This window comes from Bos indicus, chromosome 1 (genome assembly GCF_029378745.1).
Source record: "Bos indicus isolate NIAB-ARS_2022 breed Sahiwal x Tharparkar chromosome 1, NIAB-ARS_B.indTharparkar_mat_pri_1.0, whole genome shotgun sequence".
Lineage (NCBI taxonomy): Eukaryota > Metazoa > Chordata > Mammalia > Artiodactyla > Bovidae > Bos > Bos indicus.
In genome coordinates this window covers 57703840-57722198 of record NC_091760.1, presented here as the reverse complement: position 1 = coordinate 57722198, position 18359 = coordinate 57703840, and the positions used below count along the sequence as shown (strand labels likewise).

Sequence of the window (18359 nt, the reverse complement as noted above, 5' to 3'; positions counted from 1 at the left end):
CTATAAAAGGCAACATGAGGAATACTTATGGTAAAAGAACTGTTCTGTATCTTGACTGAGTCATTGTCAATATCCTGGTTGTGATACTCTACTATAGCTTTGAAAAATGTTACCTTTGGGGGCAACTGGCTAAACATTACACAGGACCTATTTCTTAAGACTGTATGTGAATCTACAACTATCTTAAAATGTTAAACATTAAAAAAGAACACGAGAGGAAGAAAGAAAGAAGAAACAAATGATTGATATCAGTCATGAAAAAGACCATAACTATAAATTGTACAGCTATTAAAGGAGTAACAAATAAAAACTATACATAACTTTTGTCCAAATAACTCAACACCTTAGGTGAAAGTGGTTAAATTCCTCAAAAAACACAATGTACCTAAACTGACTCAAAAGAAAATATAAAATCTTAATAGCCCTCTATGTGTTAAAGAAATTATATATATAAATTAAAACTTTCTCATAAGCTAGAAGCCTAGATGGCTTGACCAGTGAATTCTTCCAAACATTTAATGAATAAATTATAACAATTCTAAACAAACTCTCTCATAAAATAGAGAATGATGAAACACTTTCTTATTTCATGTGGCCAGCCCAGTGTGATACTAACCACCAACAATGATAATTACAAACAATAAACTGATTAAACCACTGATTAAACATGATGCAAAAATTCTTTAAAAATATATAGCCAATTAATTTTAAATATATAAGAAATATAAGACATTATGGTCAAGTATTCATCCAAAAATATGTTCATAAATTTTAGTGTAACATTCAAAAAAGTGTTTGTAAAATCTACAAAAACTGAACTCATAGAACGAGAGAACATATTAGTGATTTCCATAGATGATAAGTGGAGATAGAGGAAATGGATAAAGGCAGTCTAAAGGTACAAAATTCCAGTTATAATATAAATAAAAGTAAAATCTTTTATTTTTTACCTCACACCATATGTAAAACTGATTGGAGATGGATCATAGTCTAAATAAAATGAAAAACGCTAAAGCTTCTGGAAGAAAACAAGAGAATACCTTTGCAGCCTTGGAATAGACAAAAGGTTTTAAAACAAAAAACAGTAATAATTGGAGTTCTCAACTTTAAAAATGTTTGCTTATCAAAAGATAACTTTTGAAATGGATAAGGAAAGTGGTCACAAACTGAGAGGAAGTACTCATAATACATATATCATATATCTGATATGCACATTTTCTGTAGCTTTTTTAGATTCTACATATAAGTGATATCATATATTTGTCTTTGATTTATTTCATTTAGTATGTTAATCTCTAGGTCTATACATGTTACTGAACTTACTGTTATTTCATTCATTCTTATGGCTGAGTAATATTCCACCATATATATGTACCACATTTTCTTTATCCTTTTATCTGCCAATGGACATTTAGGTTGCTTCCATCTTGGCTGTCATACATAGTGCTGCAGTGAACACTGGGGCACAAGTATTTTTGACTTTGAGTTTTCTCCAGGTATATATCCAGGAATGGGATTGCAGAATCATATAGTAACTCAATTTTTAGTTTTTTAAGAAATGTCCATACTGTTCTCCATAGTGGCCTCACCAATTTATTGATATATTCCCACCAACCGTGTAGGAGGGTTCCTTTTTCTCCACACTCTTTCCAGCACTTATTATTCATAGACTTTTTAACCATGGCTATTCTGACTGGTGGAGAAGGCAATGGCACCCCACTCCAGTACTCTTGCCTGGAAAATCCCATGGATGGAGGAGCCTGGTAGGCTGCAGTCCATGGGGTCGCTGGGAGTCGGACACGACTGAGTGACTTCACTTTCACTTTTCACTTTCATGCATTGGAGAAGGAAATGGCAACCCACTCCAGTGTTCTTGCCTGGAGAATCCCAGGGACGGGGAAGCCTGTGGGCTGCATCTATAGGGTCACACAGAGTTGGACATGACTGAAGTGACTTAGCAGCAGCAGCATTCTGACTGGTGTGAGGTAATATGTCAATGTAGTTTCAATTTGCATTTTTCTAATAACTGGCAATACTGAGTGTCTGTTGTCCATCTATATGACAACACACTTCTATCCAGAATATAATTTTCAAAATTTCTACAATTTTGTAACAAAAAAGCAACCCAATTTTAAAAACAGGTAAAAGAGTTGAACAAATATTTCAAAAGGAAATGTATATACCACTAAGTATATTAAAATGCTCAACATCATTACTCTAGGGAAATGCAAATTAAAACTACAATGAAAAACATACTATTCAGCTTAATTGAAGGTTTTAGAATTGGTGTATCCCATCTATAAAAATAGAAACAGTGGTTGTCTCTTGTCTGGTGAGGATTGATTGGAGCAGCCCTGGGGAAATTTAGAGGATATGAGAATATTATACATCGTGAAAGGATTGAGGGTAATATGGGTGTATGCACTGTCAAAACTGATCAGATACACAAGTACATTTCATTCTGTGTAGATTATACCTTGGTTTTCCTAATGACCATTGTTGGGGTGGCCCCCTTGAGGAATTAAATCAGAATATTCAGTGAGAGCATCCTGTGCACCAATATTTAAAATTTCTCAAGTAATCATAGTGTGCAGCCATGAAAGCCTCTGGTGTGTTTCACATTCTGTCTCTAACTTCCATCTGTAGCCAAAGAATAGAGGACTGGCTAAGAGTTTAAAATAAATTCTGGAAGTTAGATTTCCATAAATCAATGGAAATATGTAATATCAGACTGAGAAGTGTTTCTGCATCTGTCTGTGGAGACTAACTTGAGATATAAGAGGAGAAAAAAAAGTGACAGCAAAGGCATCAACTGCTCCTCCCTTCTGGTAATGATGGTAAAGAATCCGCCTGCAATGTGGGAGACCTGGGTTCGATCCCTGGATGGGAAGACCCCCCTGGAGAAGGGAAAGGTTGTCAACTCCGGCATTCTGGCCTGGAGAATTCCATGGACTGTATGGTCCATGGGGTTGCAAAGAGTCAGACATGACTGAGCAACTTCACTTTCACTTTTTTTCTGATAATGAAGGGATACCAGAAAGGCAAAGTATGTGGTAGCACAAACATACCAACGCCTTGTATTGTTTCTTCTAGGTGGAGAGAAATATTTAACACAGATGTGCTGGTAATGTTGAACAGAGAACTGTGTGGCTATGTACATGGAAGTGTATGTGGTGGATGAGAACTGATAAAGTACAGGGATATTCCCAAGATGCGAAAAGTTCAGAAATTGAAATTAAGAACAAAATTTTTTTCCTAATGTCTTTATAAGTATATAAATACTTGTCAAAGCAAGTCATTATATTTCCCAAATATTGACACAGTACAACTTAGCTTAATTCACACTGGTAAATATAGAGTATATTATATGAAATTATGATGAAACTTATTCTGGTTTGTTTTTCTATTCCAGATATTATTTCATGGAGTGTCAGTATCCTTGATTAGCTTGATTGTTAATAGATTTATTTTGCCAATGGCAGTTACTAAACTTGGTAAGCCCTGCTAATTCTTGAGTAAAAAGAAAAATATTCCAAATATACTAAAGAATTGCTAATAATGAAGAAGGAAGCCATATAAATACAAATCAAAGGTGTCTAATTGAAAAGGAAATTGGATCTCAATATAAAGTCACATGAATCATTAAAGCCGATAAGTTCATTAGGCCAATAAGCAATAATCTTATAAATAAGATTACTTATCTACATTAGTCCAGTTTAAGTGAAATAATACAATGTCTATTTAATTATTCCACAAACTTTTTATTAAGAGCCTCTTACATGCCAGGCACTATTCTAACTGATAGTGATACATTATGAAGACAGACAAGTCTGAATTGTTGAAGATAATTGGAGAGAGGAGAGACAGACTGTAAGCAAGTCAAATAAGGTAATATCAGAATGTCATTTGTGCATGAAAGTACTCACACCACATACAAAGAAAGTAGAAATACAACATGTGGTAGATTCCTGAGGAAGTTAGAAACCAAGCGTGTTCAAGGAAAGAAGGTAAGGTTCTGGAACCTTCGAGAACTATGTCAACAGTGGAGGAAGTCCAGGTGGGAGAGGTAGGGAAAGAGCTAGATCATGAAAGATCTTGAATTTTAAGATTTTATTCTAAGAGGTAAATGGATTTCTTGGTTGGTTTTAAGCAAGTAAGTGTAATTTTATGAATAAGGTCCTTAAAAATACAACTCTGGATAGCTGACTGGGGCCTATGAAGAGAGTAGAAGCAGAAATACCAGTTTTAGGAGGCAACTGCTTTGTGCAGTATGACTGTTTAAACCTCCTACTTTTTAACAATCCAAAAATTGAAATCTAAAGAGTTAAAATTTCTTGTCTAAGATCACACAACTCAGTAATGGCAGTTAACAAACTAAAAATAAATTCCTCTAATGCTTTTAATCCACTTTACTCTTCACTGCTCTATCACCCTTTCTGTTTCATTCATGTGGCATTTTCTTAACCAATCTTAAATTTCATCTTTATGGGTAATATTGAATTTTCATTCTCATGTTTGCAACCATATCCTTTTTACCATTTACTTTTTCCTTTTCTGGGCCTTAACATAGTAAAATGAGAAGAACAGATTAAAGAGGTAACATTTTGCAGAGTATCAGATCCTGTCCATGGGATTTCCCAGGCAAGAATAGTGGAGTGGGAAAAAAAAAACAATAATAATAGTGGAGTGGGTTGCCATTTCCTTCTCCAGGGGATCTCCCCAGCCCAGGGGTCGAACCCACGTCTTCTGCATGGCAAGCAGATTCTTTATCACTGAGACACCAGGGAAGCCTTTCAGATGTTCTACTTAGTAGCTAAATAAACCTAAAATTCTTATTATAGAGCATCTGTTTACTTGTACTGAGAAAAGTGAACATTTGCTCATGGAATATTATTGCTTTTCGAAGAAACTTCTATGTCTCAAAAAAAGGAAATCTGTGTTTGATAGTAAGAGTCCTTCAAACCTTAACGAGGTCTGTATATATAGTATATATTATCACTGATCCTTGATCAAAATGAATTTGAACTATGTCAGTCCACTTATAAGTAGATGTGAATTTTTTTCATATGTACTTCAGTACAACCCGAACCTCAGTTTATTGAATCTGAGGATGCAGAACCACAGAAATCGAGGGAAAACTGCAAAGTTATAGGCAGATTTTCAACTGCATGGAGGGTTGACGTCCCTGAATCCCATATTGTTCAAAGGTCAACTATATATATCTGGAGATAAATAAATATATATCAAATATATATATGATCTTACATATACATAGGAAATAAATATAAGTGCATATATTTCTGTGTACATATATGTATATCTATACCTCCTACGCATGTATCTCCTACACATTTATGTGTGTATATGTGCATATATTCTGTACATACTATCAAAATGATATCCACTATTTATAAAATGTGTTCTTTTTATCAAAGGTCTTCGTGATGTCACATCAACAAAGTATAAATCACTGTATTATACATTTCAACACTTTCAAGAACTAACCAAATCCGTAGCCTCTGCACTCAAATTTGACAGAGATCTTGCTAATGCAGATTGGAACATAGTTGAGAAAACAATTATACTTCAAAACCCATATGCAGTAAGCAAGTAGTATTTTTTAAAGTAATATCTTCTGTTTGTTCCTTCAAAGTGGATATGATTCATCATAAGTATGAATGTTATAAATGTTAATTCAGAATTCTTAGGGAATTTTATGCTCACTGTGAGACAAAGTAGAAGTGACAACCCTTTTGGGTATATGAAAGTGAAAAGTGAGTGTTAATTGCTCAGTCATGTCCAACTCTTTGCAACCCCATAGACTGTAGCCTACCAGGCTCCTCTGTCCATGGGATTCTCCAGGCAAGAATACTGGAGTAGGTAGCCATTCCCTTCTCCGTGGGATCTTCCCTACCTAAGGATCGAACCTGGGTCTCCTGCATTGAAAGGCAGATTCTTTACTGTCTGAGCTACTAGGGAAGACTCCCCCTCCCAACACACACTTTGAGTATATAGCAAATGTGTATTGTTTTCCCAGTAGTCATGTATGGATGTGAGAGTTGGACTATAAAGAAAGCTGAGCTCTGAAGAATTGATGCTTTTGAACTGTGGTGTTGGAGAAGACTCTTGAAAGTCCCTTGGACTGCAAGGAGATCAAACCAGTTAATCCTAAAGGAAATCAGTCCTGAATATTCATTAGAAGGACTGATGTTGAAGCTGAAGCTCCAATACTTTGGCCACCTGATAAGAAGAACTGACTGATCAGAAAAGACCCAGATGCTGGGAAAGATTGAAGAAAGGAGGAGAAGAGGCATACAGAGGATGAGATGCCTGGATGGCATCTCTAACTCGATGGACATGAGTTTGAGCAAGCTCTGAGAGTTGGTGATGGACAGGGAAGCCTGGCATGCTGCAGTCCATGCGATTGCAAAGAGTCAGACACGGCTAAGTGACTGAACTGAACTGAATATTGTAAATTCAAAAGAAAGAATAGTATATTAGAGCTACTTTAAAAAGATAGTATAAAAAGAAAAGAGTGAAATTTAGAAAACAGCTAGATTTTTTTGCTAGACTGAGGATGGACAGCATTTATTCAGTATTTATTTAGGCTATTATATATTGAAGTACTTGCTAAGCCTTGGTTTATGGCTACTGTTACATTTTTATCATAAAATAGAATTAAAAGCTAGTATCACAGAGAGTCGGACACGACTGAGTGACTAACACACACACACACATCGTAAGATATAGATATCGTGAAATATCACCTCCTGCTTGAGACATACTTTAGAATCTCCATGGTCAGACTTCTTATTCATATATGAGAACATAATTCATCAGCAGTCATGACTACTGGAGGAATAATAAAATTGTCCTGTGATCTGCTCGTTGCTTTTTCTGGTTTGTCATTGCCTATCGTGTCCAATTTTCACTGCAGTATTTTTCTGCATCACACAATATGAGGGGACAACTGCTAAGAGTGTGGACATAATTGGTTGCTATGAAATAGGATTTGCAAAACTCCACTTTATATCCTGTAAGAGGTGCTTGAGGCTTCAGATGGAGGCCCAGAATCAAGTCCTATGCTTGTGGAAATATTGATAGGATTTCTGGTTAAGAAAAGTACCAAGTCAAATCTAAGGATTTTTTTTATAGTAGTTCTCAATATCTAACTCTGGCCTTTTGCTAACCTGGCTGCATTAGAATCACCTGGAAAGCTTATTCAAAATATGGAATCCCTGCTGGTTCAGCGGTAATGAATCTGCCCACAATGCAGGAGACCACCTGCCGATGCAGGAGACTCTGGTTCGATCCCTGGGAGGGGAAGATCCCCTGGAGAAGGAAATGGCAACCCACTCCAGTATTCTTTCCTGGGAAATCCCATGGACAGAGGAGCCTGGTGGGCTACAATCCATGGGATTGCAAAGAGTCAGATATGACTGTAGTGACAGAGCACATGATTCCCAACCTCTATCAGGTTCTGATGCAGTTGGTCTGAGGAATATGTATTTTTAATCCATTTACCTAGCTAATTCTAATACAAACTCAAAGTTAAGGTCAAACTCTGGTATTTGATCTGTTTCAGAAGGCAGATAAATAAACAACTACATTCTCTTCTTTATGATGCAGAGATGAGAGATAGTCTAGTATTACAGATAGAATGTTGGCCTTGGACTCAGAAAACCTGGGTTCATATCTTAGTTTTGCTACTTAATAAATAGCTTTGTGATTTTTTATAAAACGTGTATTTTATCTAAGCTTCAACTTTTCTCGTCTATAAAATGGAGGTATCCATATTCCCATCTCCTAACAGCCACGTTCACTTGTTATCCTACTGTGAGTGGTTAGTTTCAAGTGTTGTCACCCTTTAGCTGTAGCAGAATCATGGAATCTGTTTATAAAACACAGGACAGTTTCTGCTTCAGCAGATCTGTGGCAGGCTTTGAGAATGTGCCTTTCTAACAGTACCCAGGTGATGCTACAGAGCTGGGGTACCACACTTTCAGAACCAGTGGTTTAAAGTGTGATCAAAAATGTAGTCATTTTTGTAAACTTTTACCAGTGCCATGCAAAGGTAAAGATATGATCTAGTTCTTTCCCCAACAAACTGGCAATTATTTAGCCTTCTAGATGACTTCTAAGTGCAAAACTCATCTGAACATTTTTATGTAACTAGCAGATTTTCTGTGAGTTCTTAAACCAAACTGGTATTTGAATTTCTTGAGGTTTATGCTAAATGATACATTAATGTCCATGTACTATTATTTGGTTTTGATCTGTATTTTATTTAGTTGGGCCAAGGAGAAACAAAAGAACATCAAAAAGTGAAATGTCAACACTGCAACAAGGAAATAGATGATAACCTCAACGTTGAAGCAATGGAGTTGGCCAACAGACGTCTCTTGTCAGCACAAATAGTCAGTATTTTATTACCCATTTTTAAAAATTATTGGCCTGTTGTTTATATCACTTGCAAATTTTTTTCCATTCAGTACATTTTTTCATTTTGTCAATGGTTTCCTTTGCTGTGCAAAAGCTTTTAAGTTTAAATTAGGTCCCATTTGTTTATTTTTGTTTTTGCCTTTGGACAGAGACCCCAAAATGTTGCTACAATTTATGTCAAAGAGTGTACTGCCTGTGTTTTCTTCTAGGAGTTCTGTGGTTTCCAGTCTTACATTTAGGCCTTTAATTTTGAATTTATTTTTGTATTTTATCTATGGTGTGATAAAATGTTCTAATCTCATCCTTCAACATACAGCTGTCCAGCTTCCTTAGCACCTCTTATCTTAGACACTGTCTTTTCCCCAATCTTGCCTCCTTTGTCATAGATTAATTGACCATAGGTGCATAGGTTTATTTCTGGGGTCTCTACTCTGTTTCTTTGATTTACTTGTCTGTTTTTTGTGCCGGTACTATACGAAAAATTTAAGTTATTAGCTAAAATTATACTTAAATTGAAGAAAGTAGGGAAAACCACTAGACCATTCAGGTATGACCTAAATCAAATCCCTTATGATTATACACTGGAAGTGAGAAATAGATTTAAGGGCCTAGATGTGATAGACAGAGTGCCTGATGAACTATGGAATGAGGTTCATGACATTGTACAGGAGACAGGGATCAAGACCATCCCCATGGAAAAGAAATGCAAAGAAGCAAAATGGCTGTCTGGGGAGGCCTTACAAATAGCTGTGAAAAGAAGAGAAGCGAAAAGCAAAGGAGAAAAGGAAAGATATAAACATCTGAATGCAGAGTTCCAAAGAATATCAAGAAGAGATAAGAAAGCCTTCTTCAGCGATCAATGCAAAGAAATAGAGGAAAACAACAGAATGGGAAAGACTAGGGATCCCTTCAAGAAAATCAGAGATACCAAAGGAACATTTCATGCAAAGATAGGCTTCATAAAGAACAGAAATGATATGGACCTAACAGAAGCAGAAGATATTAAGAAGAGATGGCAAGAATACACAGAAGAACTGTACAAAAAAGATCTTCACGACCCAGATAATCACGATAGTGTGATCACTGACCTAGAGCCAGACATCCTGGAATGTGAAGTCAAGTGGGCCTTAGAAAGCATCACTATGAACAAAGCTAGTGGAGGTGATGGAATTCCAGTTGAGCTATTCCAAATCCTGAAAGATGATGCTGTGAAAGTGCTGCACTCAATATGCCAGCAAATTTGGAAAACTCAGCAGTGGCCACAGGACTGGAAAAGTCAGTTTTCATTCCAATCCCAAAGAAAGGCAATGCCAAAGAATGCTCAAACTACCACACAATTGCACTCATCTCACACGCTAGTAAAGTAATGCTCAACATTCTCCAAGCCAGGCTTCAGCAATATGTGAACCGTGAACTTCCGATATTCAAGCTGGTTTTAGAAAAGGCAGAGGAACCAGAGATCAAATTGGCAACATCCACTGGATCATGGAAAAAGCAAGAGAGTTCTAGAAAAGCATCTGTTTCTGCTTTATTGACTATGCCAAAGCCTTTGACTGTGTGGATCACAATAAACTGTGGAAAATTCTGAAAGAGATGGGAATACCAGACCACCTGACCTGCCTCTTGAGAAATTTGTATGCAGGTCAGGAAGCAACAGTTAGAACTGGACATGGAACAACAGACTGGTTCTATGTAGGAAAAGAAATTCGTCAAGGCTGTAAATTGTCACCCTGCTTATTTAACTTCTATGCAGAGTACATCATGAGAAATGCTGGATTGGAAGAAACACAAGCTGGAATCAAGATTGCCAGGAGAAATATCAATAACCTCAGATATGCAGATGACACCACCCTTATGGCAGAAAGTGAAGAGGAACTAAAAAGCCTCTTGATGAAAATGAAAGTGGAGAGTGAAAAAGTTGGCTTAAAGCTCAACATTCAGAAAACTAAGATCATGGCATCTGGTCCCATCACTTCATGGCAAATAGATGGAAAAACAGTGGAAACAGTTTCAGACTTTATTGTTCTGGGCTCCAAAATCACTACAGATGGTGACTGCAGTCATGAAATTAAAAGACGCTTACTCCTTGGAAGGAAAGTTATGACCAACCTAGATAGCATATTGAAAAGCAGAGACATTACTTTGCCAACGAAGGTCCATCTAGTCAAGGTACGGTTTTTCCAATGGTCATGTATGGATGTGAGAGTTGGACTGTGAAGAAGGCTGAGCGCCAAAAAATTGATGCTTTTGAACTGTGGTGTTGGAGAAGACTCTTGAGAGTCCCTTGGACTTCAAGGAGATCCAACCATTCCATTCTGAAGGAGATCAGCCCTAGGATTTCTTTGGAAGGAATGATGCTAAAGCTGTAACTCCAGTACTTTGGCCACCTCATGCAAAGAGTTGACTCATTGGAAAAGACTCTGATGCTGGGAGGGATTGGGGGCAGGAGGAGAAGGGGACGACAGAGGATGAGATAGCTGGATGGCATAACCGACTCAATGGACGTGAGTCTGAGTGAAGTCTGGGAGTTGGTGTTGGACAGGGAGGCCTGGTGTGCTGCGATTCATGGGGTCACAAAGAGTCGGACACGACTGAGCGACTGATCTGATCTGATACTGAAAACTTTCTCCCTTGTTTAATACATCTTGGTTATGCTCACCTGCACAGTTTAATAGATAGTTTACAAAGGTAAAGGGAAGTTCAGCATTGTCTTAGGAATTTGTTTCACTGCAAAAAGAAAAGGGGAAAAAATCCACTCAAATTAGCTTAAGCGTAAGGTGTTTTATTTTGAGGAAAATACAGTATTCAGGAACCCTTAAAATCAATGCAGGAGACTCCATTTTGAGTCTTGCTTTCGTTATTAATATGATATGCGGCTCAGAACTTATTCTTTTTTCTTTATTTTCCCCATCTGTAGAAGGAGAAACATGCTACCCAAATGACCTCTTAGATTCCCCCTCCTGTGATATCCTATGTTTTCTATAATACATGCTTTCTGTATCTTTTTGATTTATTCCCATTAATTTTTTCCCCTATTTCTACTATTACATCTTCGTTGATTTTGTGCTGTTAGGTCTTAATCCAGAAGTCCTATTTTCAAAGTGCATTGAGTCTCTCTGTTCTATTCTCCAGATCCTCATCTCACCTTGTACATTTTTAGTCCTTCTTTGTACTAGATGTATTTTCACGTGTATCTTGGCTTGTTGATTTGATTTCTGCAATCTCCATTCTAATAGTCACTGCTCCCAACAGTTGGCTGTTATAGTTTTCAAAGCTTTGAGAGTTCTTTGTTTAAATCTCAGCCAGTTCAGGTTAATGGGAGCAATATCTCCTCCGCTCCTGTACATGTGAAGAGGGAACAGCATGGCAAGACGGTGGCGAAGGAGAGACAGCACAGTATAGTCGGAGGAAGGGAGGACAGGCTTTCAGTTCAGAAAGAACTGAGTTTCTAATATGGTCTTGAGAAAACTGCTTAACTCCTTGAGGATTCTCATCTTTCTCATCTATCAAATACAGATTTGAATGCCTTCATCATAAAGCTGTTGCAAGAATTAAATAATTTTATGTAAAACAAAAATTATTACGTTAATCCAACAGTATATTAGGGAGCTCATAGATGGCAGTTATTTTTAGGAATCAGCCATTCTCTAAATTCTTACCAATTGGTACAAATGATCATTTAAGAATTAACATTTTTCTAGTATTGAAGTGGTCAATTACTTGTGTTGCTAAGCTTTCATGAGTTCCATATTACTTTCAGCTTTCTTATTTTCCCTACAGACTGCAGTGTTTGTCTTTGAGAATACTGAAAATATTTTACATTTACATTATTTTATAGGTATTTTAATGAAGTTTAAGAAGAAATGATCCTCTATTGAATTCTCATTATTATGGACAACTAGCTTGTTGATCTTTCATCCTAAAATTTAGTTCTATCCCTTTCTAGTATCCTCCAAGAGCAAAACATGCTTCAATGTTCATAGATTGTGCAAACAGAATGTCTTCTATGGAACCGGGAATCTTTAGTCATATCATACGTTCCAAATCAGGAAGTAGATTCTCAACAGTGCTCAGCACACAGAAGCTGAGTGGGCTCTCAGTATATGGCCCAAATGAATGAATGAATGAATGTATTTTGCACCATAGCAGCAGGTCATCTCATGCTGGGAATAGATTGGAGACAAGAGAGTTCTGTTGTCAAAATATTTGGCTAAGTGAAGTTAAAGAAAGACATAAACTAGGATCCCTTACTGTAAAACTTCTCAGAGGCTTTAAAATTCAAATATGTATTATAAACTTCTAAGGTGGGGGTAGTTTGCAGCAGTTCCCATGCTTATTTGGCCACAGAACTCCACTTATTTTTGAAAATGTAATTAACATCTATCAGGAACCTAGTTTCTTGCATAATCTATTTCACTCCACACAAAGCTCAGATGTACCTTCTGCACTGACCTCATGGTCTAGACTCCACTGAAAAAATTTTTTTTAATAAAGATACTGTTATTTTGGGGTTTTGACTTCTCTTTCATAGATTATTTTTCCATAAATTGTCACTCTGATCCATATTATATAACAATTTGGTTCAACATTCCTTTTAGGCGAGCTACCAGAGACAATACAGGAGTGAGACTCTGTCCCAGAGCGCAATCCAGGTGCTGGTAGGTGCAGCAGGAAGCTTTGGAGAGAAGATGGTAGAGTAAGTATGATTTCAAGAGAAAGCTTTATTCTAAGCCACTGCATTTAGGAAATTGTGCGAGTGAGTTTCCGCTTTTGTCTGGTAATCTGAGATCATCCAATATGATGCGTTCGAGCCACTGCCTGTTCTCCATTCCACCAGCAGGCCAAGCCACCTGCTTCTAGTTTCCCAGACTTGCTCCACTCACTCACACCTCTATGCATTTGAACAAGCTGCTCCTCTGACTGATACTTTCTCTTTCTCCTTTTGTCCCCCTCCTAAAGCTAAGCTGTTGTAAACCACTCTTCTTTTAGACACCTAGCTGAGGTCAAAGACTTCCTTCAACCCTCCAGGCACATCTTCCCAATGCACACCCTCTTTTGACATATTTATATTGATTTCTTTGGATGTGAGCCTCCACAGCCAGCAGTGAGTTCCTGAGTCAGCGTATTAGTGAGTGCCCTCGGATCATCCCCTGAGGAAGGAGGAAGGCTACATGGTTGGGCAGAGGGAAGAGTTAAACTGCGGTGCAGCTGCAGTAGTGACCACCCCAAACCCAGACATTCCTTCTTGTTCTAGATCTCTCTTCTGGTACCATGAACACCAAAATTTCCTGCTCATATGGTCCTAGGATTGCTTGGACCTTTCCCCTAGATCATCATCTTACAAGCAAACCAGATCTTTGGTGTCCACTCCTCAAAACCTAAGATGTGGCAGCCTGGTGTCTACTCACATACACTGGCTTGAGGTTTGTTGTTGTTCAGTCACCCAACTCTTTGCAACCCCATGGACTGCAGTACGCCAAGCCTCCCTGTCCTTCACCATCTCCTGAAGTTTGCCCAAGTTCATGTCCATTGCATCAATGATGCCATTCAACCATCTCATCTTATGATGCCCTCTTCTTCTGCCCTCAATATTTCCCAGAAATAGGGACTTTTCCAATGAGTTGGCTGTTTGCATCAGGTGACCAGACTACTGGAGCTTCAGCTTCAGCATTAGTCCTTCCGATGAGTATTCAGGGTCGATTTCCCTTAAGATTGACTGGTTTGATTTCCTTGCTGTCCAAAGGACTTTCAGATGTCTTCAGCACCACAGTTGAAAGCATCAGTTCTTTAGCATTCTTTGGGCTTGAGGTTTAGTAGTGAGAGATAAAGCCCTGTGTGGGAAGAGAAGCAACCAGACACTGGGGTATGTTCCCATTGCAGTGCAAGTACAGATTGTCAAAGAGCCTAAGAGTTTTAATTTCAAGCCTAGCCATACAAATCATTATCACATTATATTTCCGTATATGATACAAGAGCCCCAACCTACCTTCTTGCTCTGGGCCCCTCCAGAAGCTTAGGGGACCTGATGGATGTTAGTGAAGTAGAAGGAGAGGGCTGGGCAGAAGTGATCAATTTAAAACAGAGTCATACTTTAAAGACAGACGCATTGTGTACAGCAGAAATTTTTAAATGAATGGAAAATGACACCTGAAAGTGTTATCACTGCATTGTCCAGGAGAGGTTAACATATATGGAACACATATAAAACAGTATAGGGCAGTTCAGTCCACTCCCTTGATTTTTCCTCTTAAAGTCCACAAAGGCAGAATCAGCATCTGCCTCTGAGGACCCAGAGTAAATGGATACAAAAAGGAGGTAAATTGTGGGGAAAGGGGGTTAAGGGTTGAAATGGTTCATAGTAGACAACAAAGGCAAATTTTGAAATGTATTACATTTTCATTTGGACATATATGAGATAAATATTGAATCCTAAATGTGTGCAAAACTATATGCCAGCCCTGGGAATATTGAGATCAGTGAAATGGCTTTCAAATCAGAGCAGAAGTTTCTCTTAATTACTCTTAAGTTCAGTACTTGCTTCTTTGCTGGGCTGCCTTGGAGCTGATTCTACCATTTGCTGATTATTCCTATCTGTAACCCCATGCGTTGAGGGTGTCCTGTGACAAGGAAACAAGTCTAAAGATAAAAAGAGTAGGGAGTTTAAACAGAGGTTCCAGGACCTGTACTAAGCACCTGTGTAACTACCTAATAAACAATACTCTGAATAGAGATTATGTTTATGGTCTTATGTCACATACAGTTTTAAATATATTACATGTATTACCCTTTCAAGGTGGTAAAAATCCTATAAGCGCTATTGTTACCTTTATTTTGCAAATGGGGAAAGTGAGGCACAGGGAGATTAAATAATTTACCCAAGGTTATTTGACTAATTAATTACAGAGCCCAGATTCAAAGCCAGGCTATCTCACTATCCAGTTAAAGAGATCATACTGTTTTCCTAAATCAAGTCTAAACAGTGAACATGTTTAGAGCATATCGAATAGGAACCCAGGAGCCTGATATACACGATAGTTTAGTCTGTTAAAATATCACATGCACTGATATCACAGAATTTTAGGATTCACAGGAACTTGTGAAATGATCACATCTTAACTTAGACATTAATTGGGGTTTCCTGGTTTCCCAGGACTATATTAAACAGCCCCTGTGTGGATCCAGAGCGCCCTTCTCTTTATTACCTGTGCAGGACACTTAGTACACTTAACTGCAACTGTCATTGGCATATTTTTACTCCACTAGTCTTCAGAAGTCTTGCAAACAGAGTCACAATTTTTTTTAATTTTTTAATTAAATTTTTTTAATGGTTTACCCCATGCATTTATCAAGCATAATAGGTGCTCAATCAAATATTTTAACAATCAGAACTGAATCAAGTCATATATACATTCATGATTTTCCATTGTTATATGAATCACATAAAACAGATTAACTTCCTTCTTTTTAATTATGTCAGTATCTCTGTAACAGAGAAATTGCCCACCTTTTAGGGTAAGAACATTATAATCTATAGGAAAAACAAGACCTTCCTTTGAACTTAAGTCACCAATGCCCTTCTATTAAGCTGCATTTTAAGGTAGGGCCTCACACCCGGGGATGGAGGCCTTGCTCCTTCTGATGAAGAGCAAGACCTAAATGTAGCACACAGATCTGAGCTGTCTCAAAAAAAAAAACAAAAAACAGAAAAAACCTACCGGCAACTTGGGGACAAATGTCTTTGATGGGTTTATGAGCACCAAGTCTTCCAAGTAACCATTTTTACTTTTACTTCACCACTGGTATTTCCCCCATAAATTCCCTGATTACTTGCCCAGAAGGTGAAAGAAAAGAGATGGGGGGATATGTGAGGTGGGCCGGATGCCTCCTGTAGACGTTCTCGTTTAATTTTCCCAGGCTGGCATTAGTCGTCTTACCTGCATTCTACAGATCAAACAAGTTAGTGAGGCATTTAGTTCATTGGCACCCAGATAGTGGAGGGTCCAACATGAAAACCCATATATATTTGAATCCCAGGTATTTTAATCATGGTGTGCTTTCTCTTCCTGAAACATGACTTCTCTATTTTGAACCACTTTTTTATACTCTGATTAATAAACCAATTTTTATTGAACCTTTTTTTTATACTCTGATTAATAAACCAATTTTTATTGAACCTTTTTTTATACTCTCTGATTAATATTGAACCATTTTTATACTCTCTAGTTAATAAGTGAATTTTTATACTCTCTAATTAATTAATTAAAGCTCCACAACCTAACTTCACAATTATATAATCCACCTTTATCAACATCTTTGTGACTTGGATCTATGCCTATGAAAGTGTCTCACTTCCTGTCATCACAGAACAAAATAGTTTTCCTGCTTTCTGATAATTCTGCATTAAACTTATCTCAAAAATTTTAAAGCATGTTTAAAGATTTCTTCTTCCTTTTTTAAGGTATATGAATGCTGAGACAATAAAGAATTATTCTGAAAGCAAAAAAATTCTTGTCTTTACAAGAAAAGTATTGCTCAATTGGGTGTATAATACGAAAAAGGAAAAAGGGATCCCATCAAGGTCAGTGCTTTTAAACCTTACTAGACATGTTATTATATTCATTTGCCATTTCCTTTTAATTTATTTTTTTAAATATATATCCTGGATACTTTGTAAAATATTTTGAGGTAGTTTACAACTAAGTTGTTTATATATATATATATACAAAAGTTACCTAAAGAAAAAAGATACAGTGTAATAACTTTTATTATAGATGTAAATTTCATACAAGATTAAACATTAAACATTTTATAGTGTACCATTCAGTGTTATTTAGGACATCTGCAAAATTGGACAACCATTTCCTCTATCAAGTTTCATAGCATTTCAATTGCCCCAAATGTGAACCCAGTACCCATTAAGCAGACACTCCCCATTCACTCTTCTCCCCAACTGCTGGAGAGCACTAGTCTGCTTTCTGTCTCTATGAATTTACCTATTCAACTGTTTCATATAGATATACAACATAACACCTTTGGTTTCTGTATTCTTTCACTCAGCATAAGGTTTCTTCCATATTGTAGCATCAGTAGCATAAGGTTCATCTACTTCATAGCAATAACAATACTTTATTTCTTCTGATGGCTGAGTAATAACAGTCCATTGTATGCACGTGCTGTTTTTTCTTTATCCATTCTTTGGTTGATGGATAGTTGAGTTATTTTCACCCTTTGACTATTGTAAACAGTACTCCTCTGAATATTTATTGTAAACAGTGCTCCTATGCTCCTATGTACAGTTATTTTTTTGAATTCTTGCTTTCCATCTTTTGGGTATGCACCTAGGAGTAAAATTGGTGGATCATATGAAAATAAAAATTATTGAATTAATTTATTGAAGAAACACCAAATTGTTTTCCACAGTTGCTAGATAACTGTGAAATCAGGAAATGTGAGTCCATCTACCTTACTTTTCAAGATTGGTATAGCTATTCATATAGCTATACCAATTGGTATAGCTATTGGTATAGCTATAGGAAACTATTCATAGAAGAACTGTACAGAATAGAGCTTCATGACCAAGATAATAACAATGGTATGATCACTCACCTAGAGCCAGACATCCTGGAATGTGAAGTCAAGTGGGCCTTAGAAAGCATCACTACGAACAAAGCTAGTGGAGGTGATGGAATTCCAGTTGAGCTATTTCAAATCCTGAAAGATGATGCTGTGAAAGTGCTGCACTCAATATGCCAGCAAATTTGGAAAACTCAGCAGTGGCCACAGGACTGGAAAAGGTCAGTTTTCATTCCAATCCCAAAGAAAGGCAATGCCAAAGAATGCTCAAACTACCGCACAATTGCACTCATCTCACACGCTAGTAAAGTAATGCTCAACATTCTCCAAGCCAGGCTTCAGCA

The 18359-nt window shown here is 37.2% G+C and overlaps 1 protein-coding gene across 5 annotated transcripts in view; it reads left to right on the top strand.

Annotated features, from left to right (window-relative positions):
* Positions 1-18359, top strand: part of SLC9C1 (solute carrier family 9 member C1) — a 114669-nt gene that overhangs the window by 47489 nt on the left and 48821 nt on the right. For all 5 annotated transcript variants that reach the window (XM_070787726.1, XM_070787704.1, XM_070787718.1 and 2 more), the window contains 5 exons: positions 3413-3494; positions 5436-5602; positions 8292-8417; positions 13041-13138; positions 16901-17020. In XM_070787726.1, the coding sequence (XP_070643827.1) occupies positions 3413-3494; positions 5436-5602; positions 8292-8417; positions 13041-13138; positions 16901-17020 (593 nt within the window). The remainder of the gene's footprint in view (positions 1-3412; positions 3495-5435; positions 5603-8291; positions 8418-13040; positions 13139-16900; positions 17021-18359) is intronic.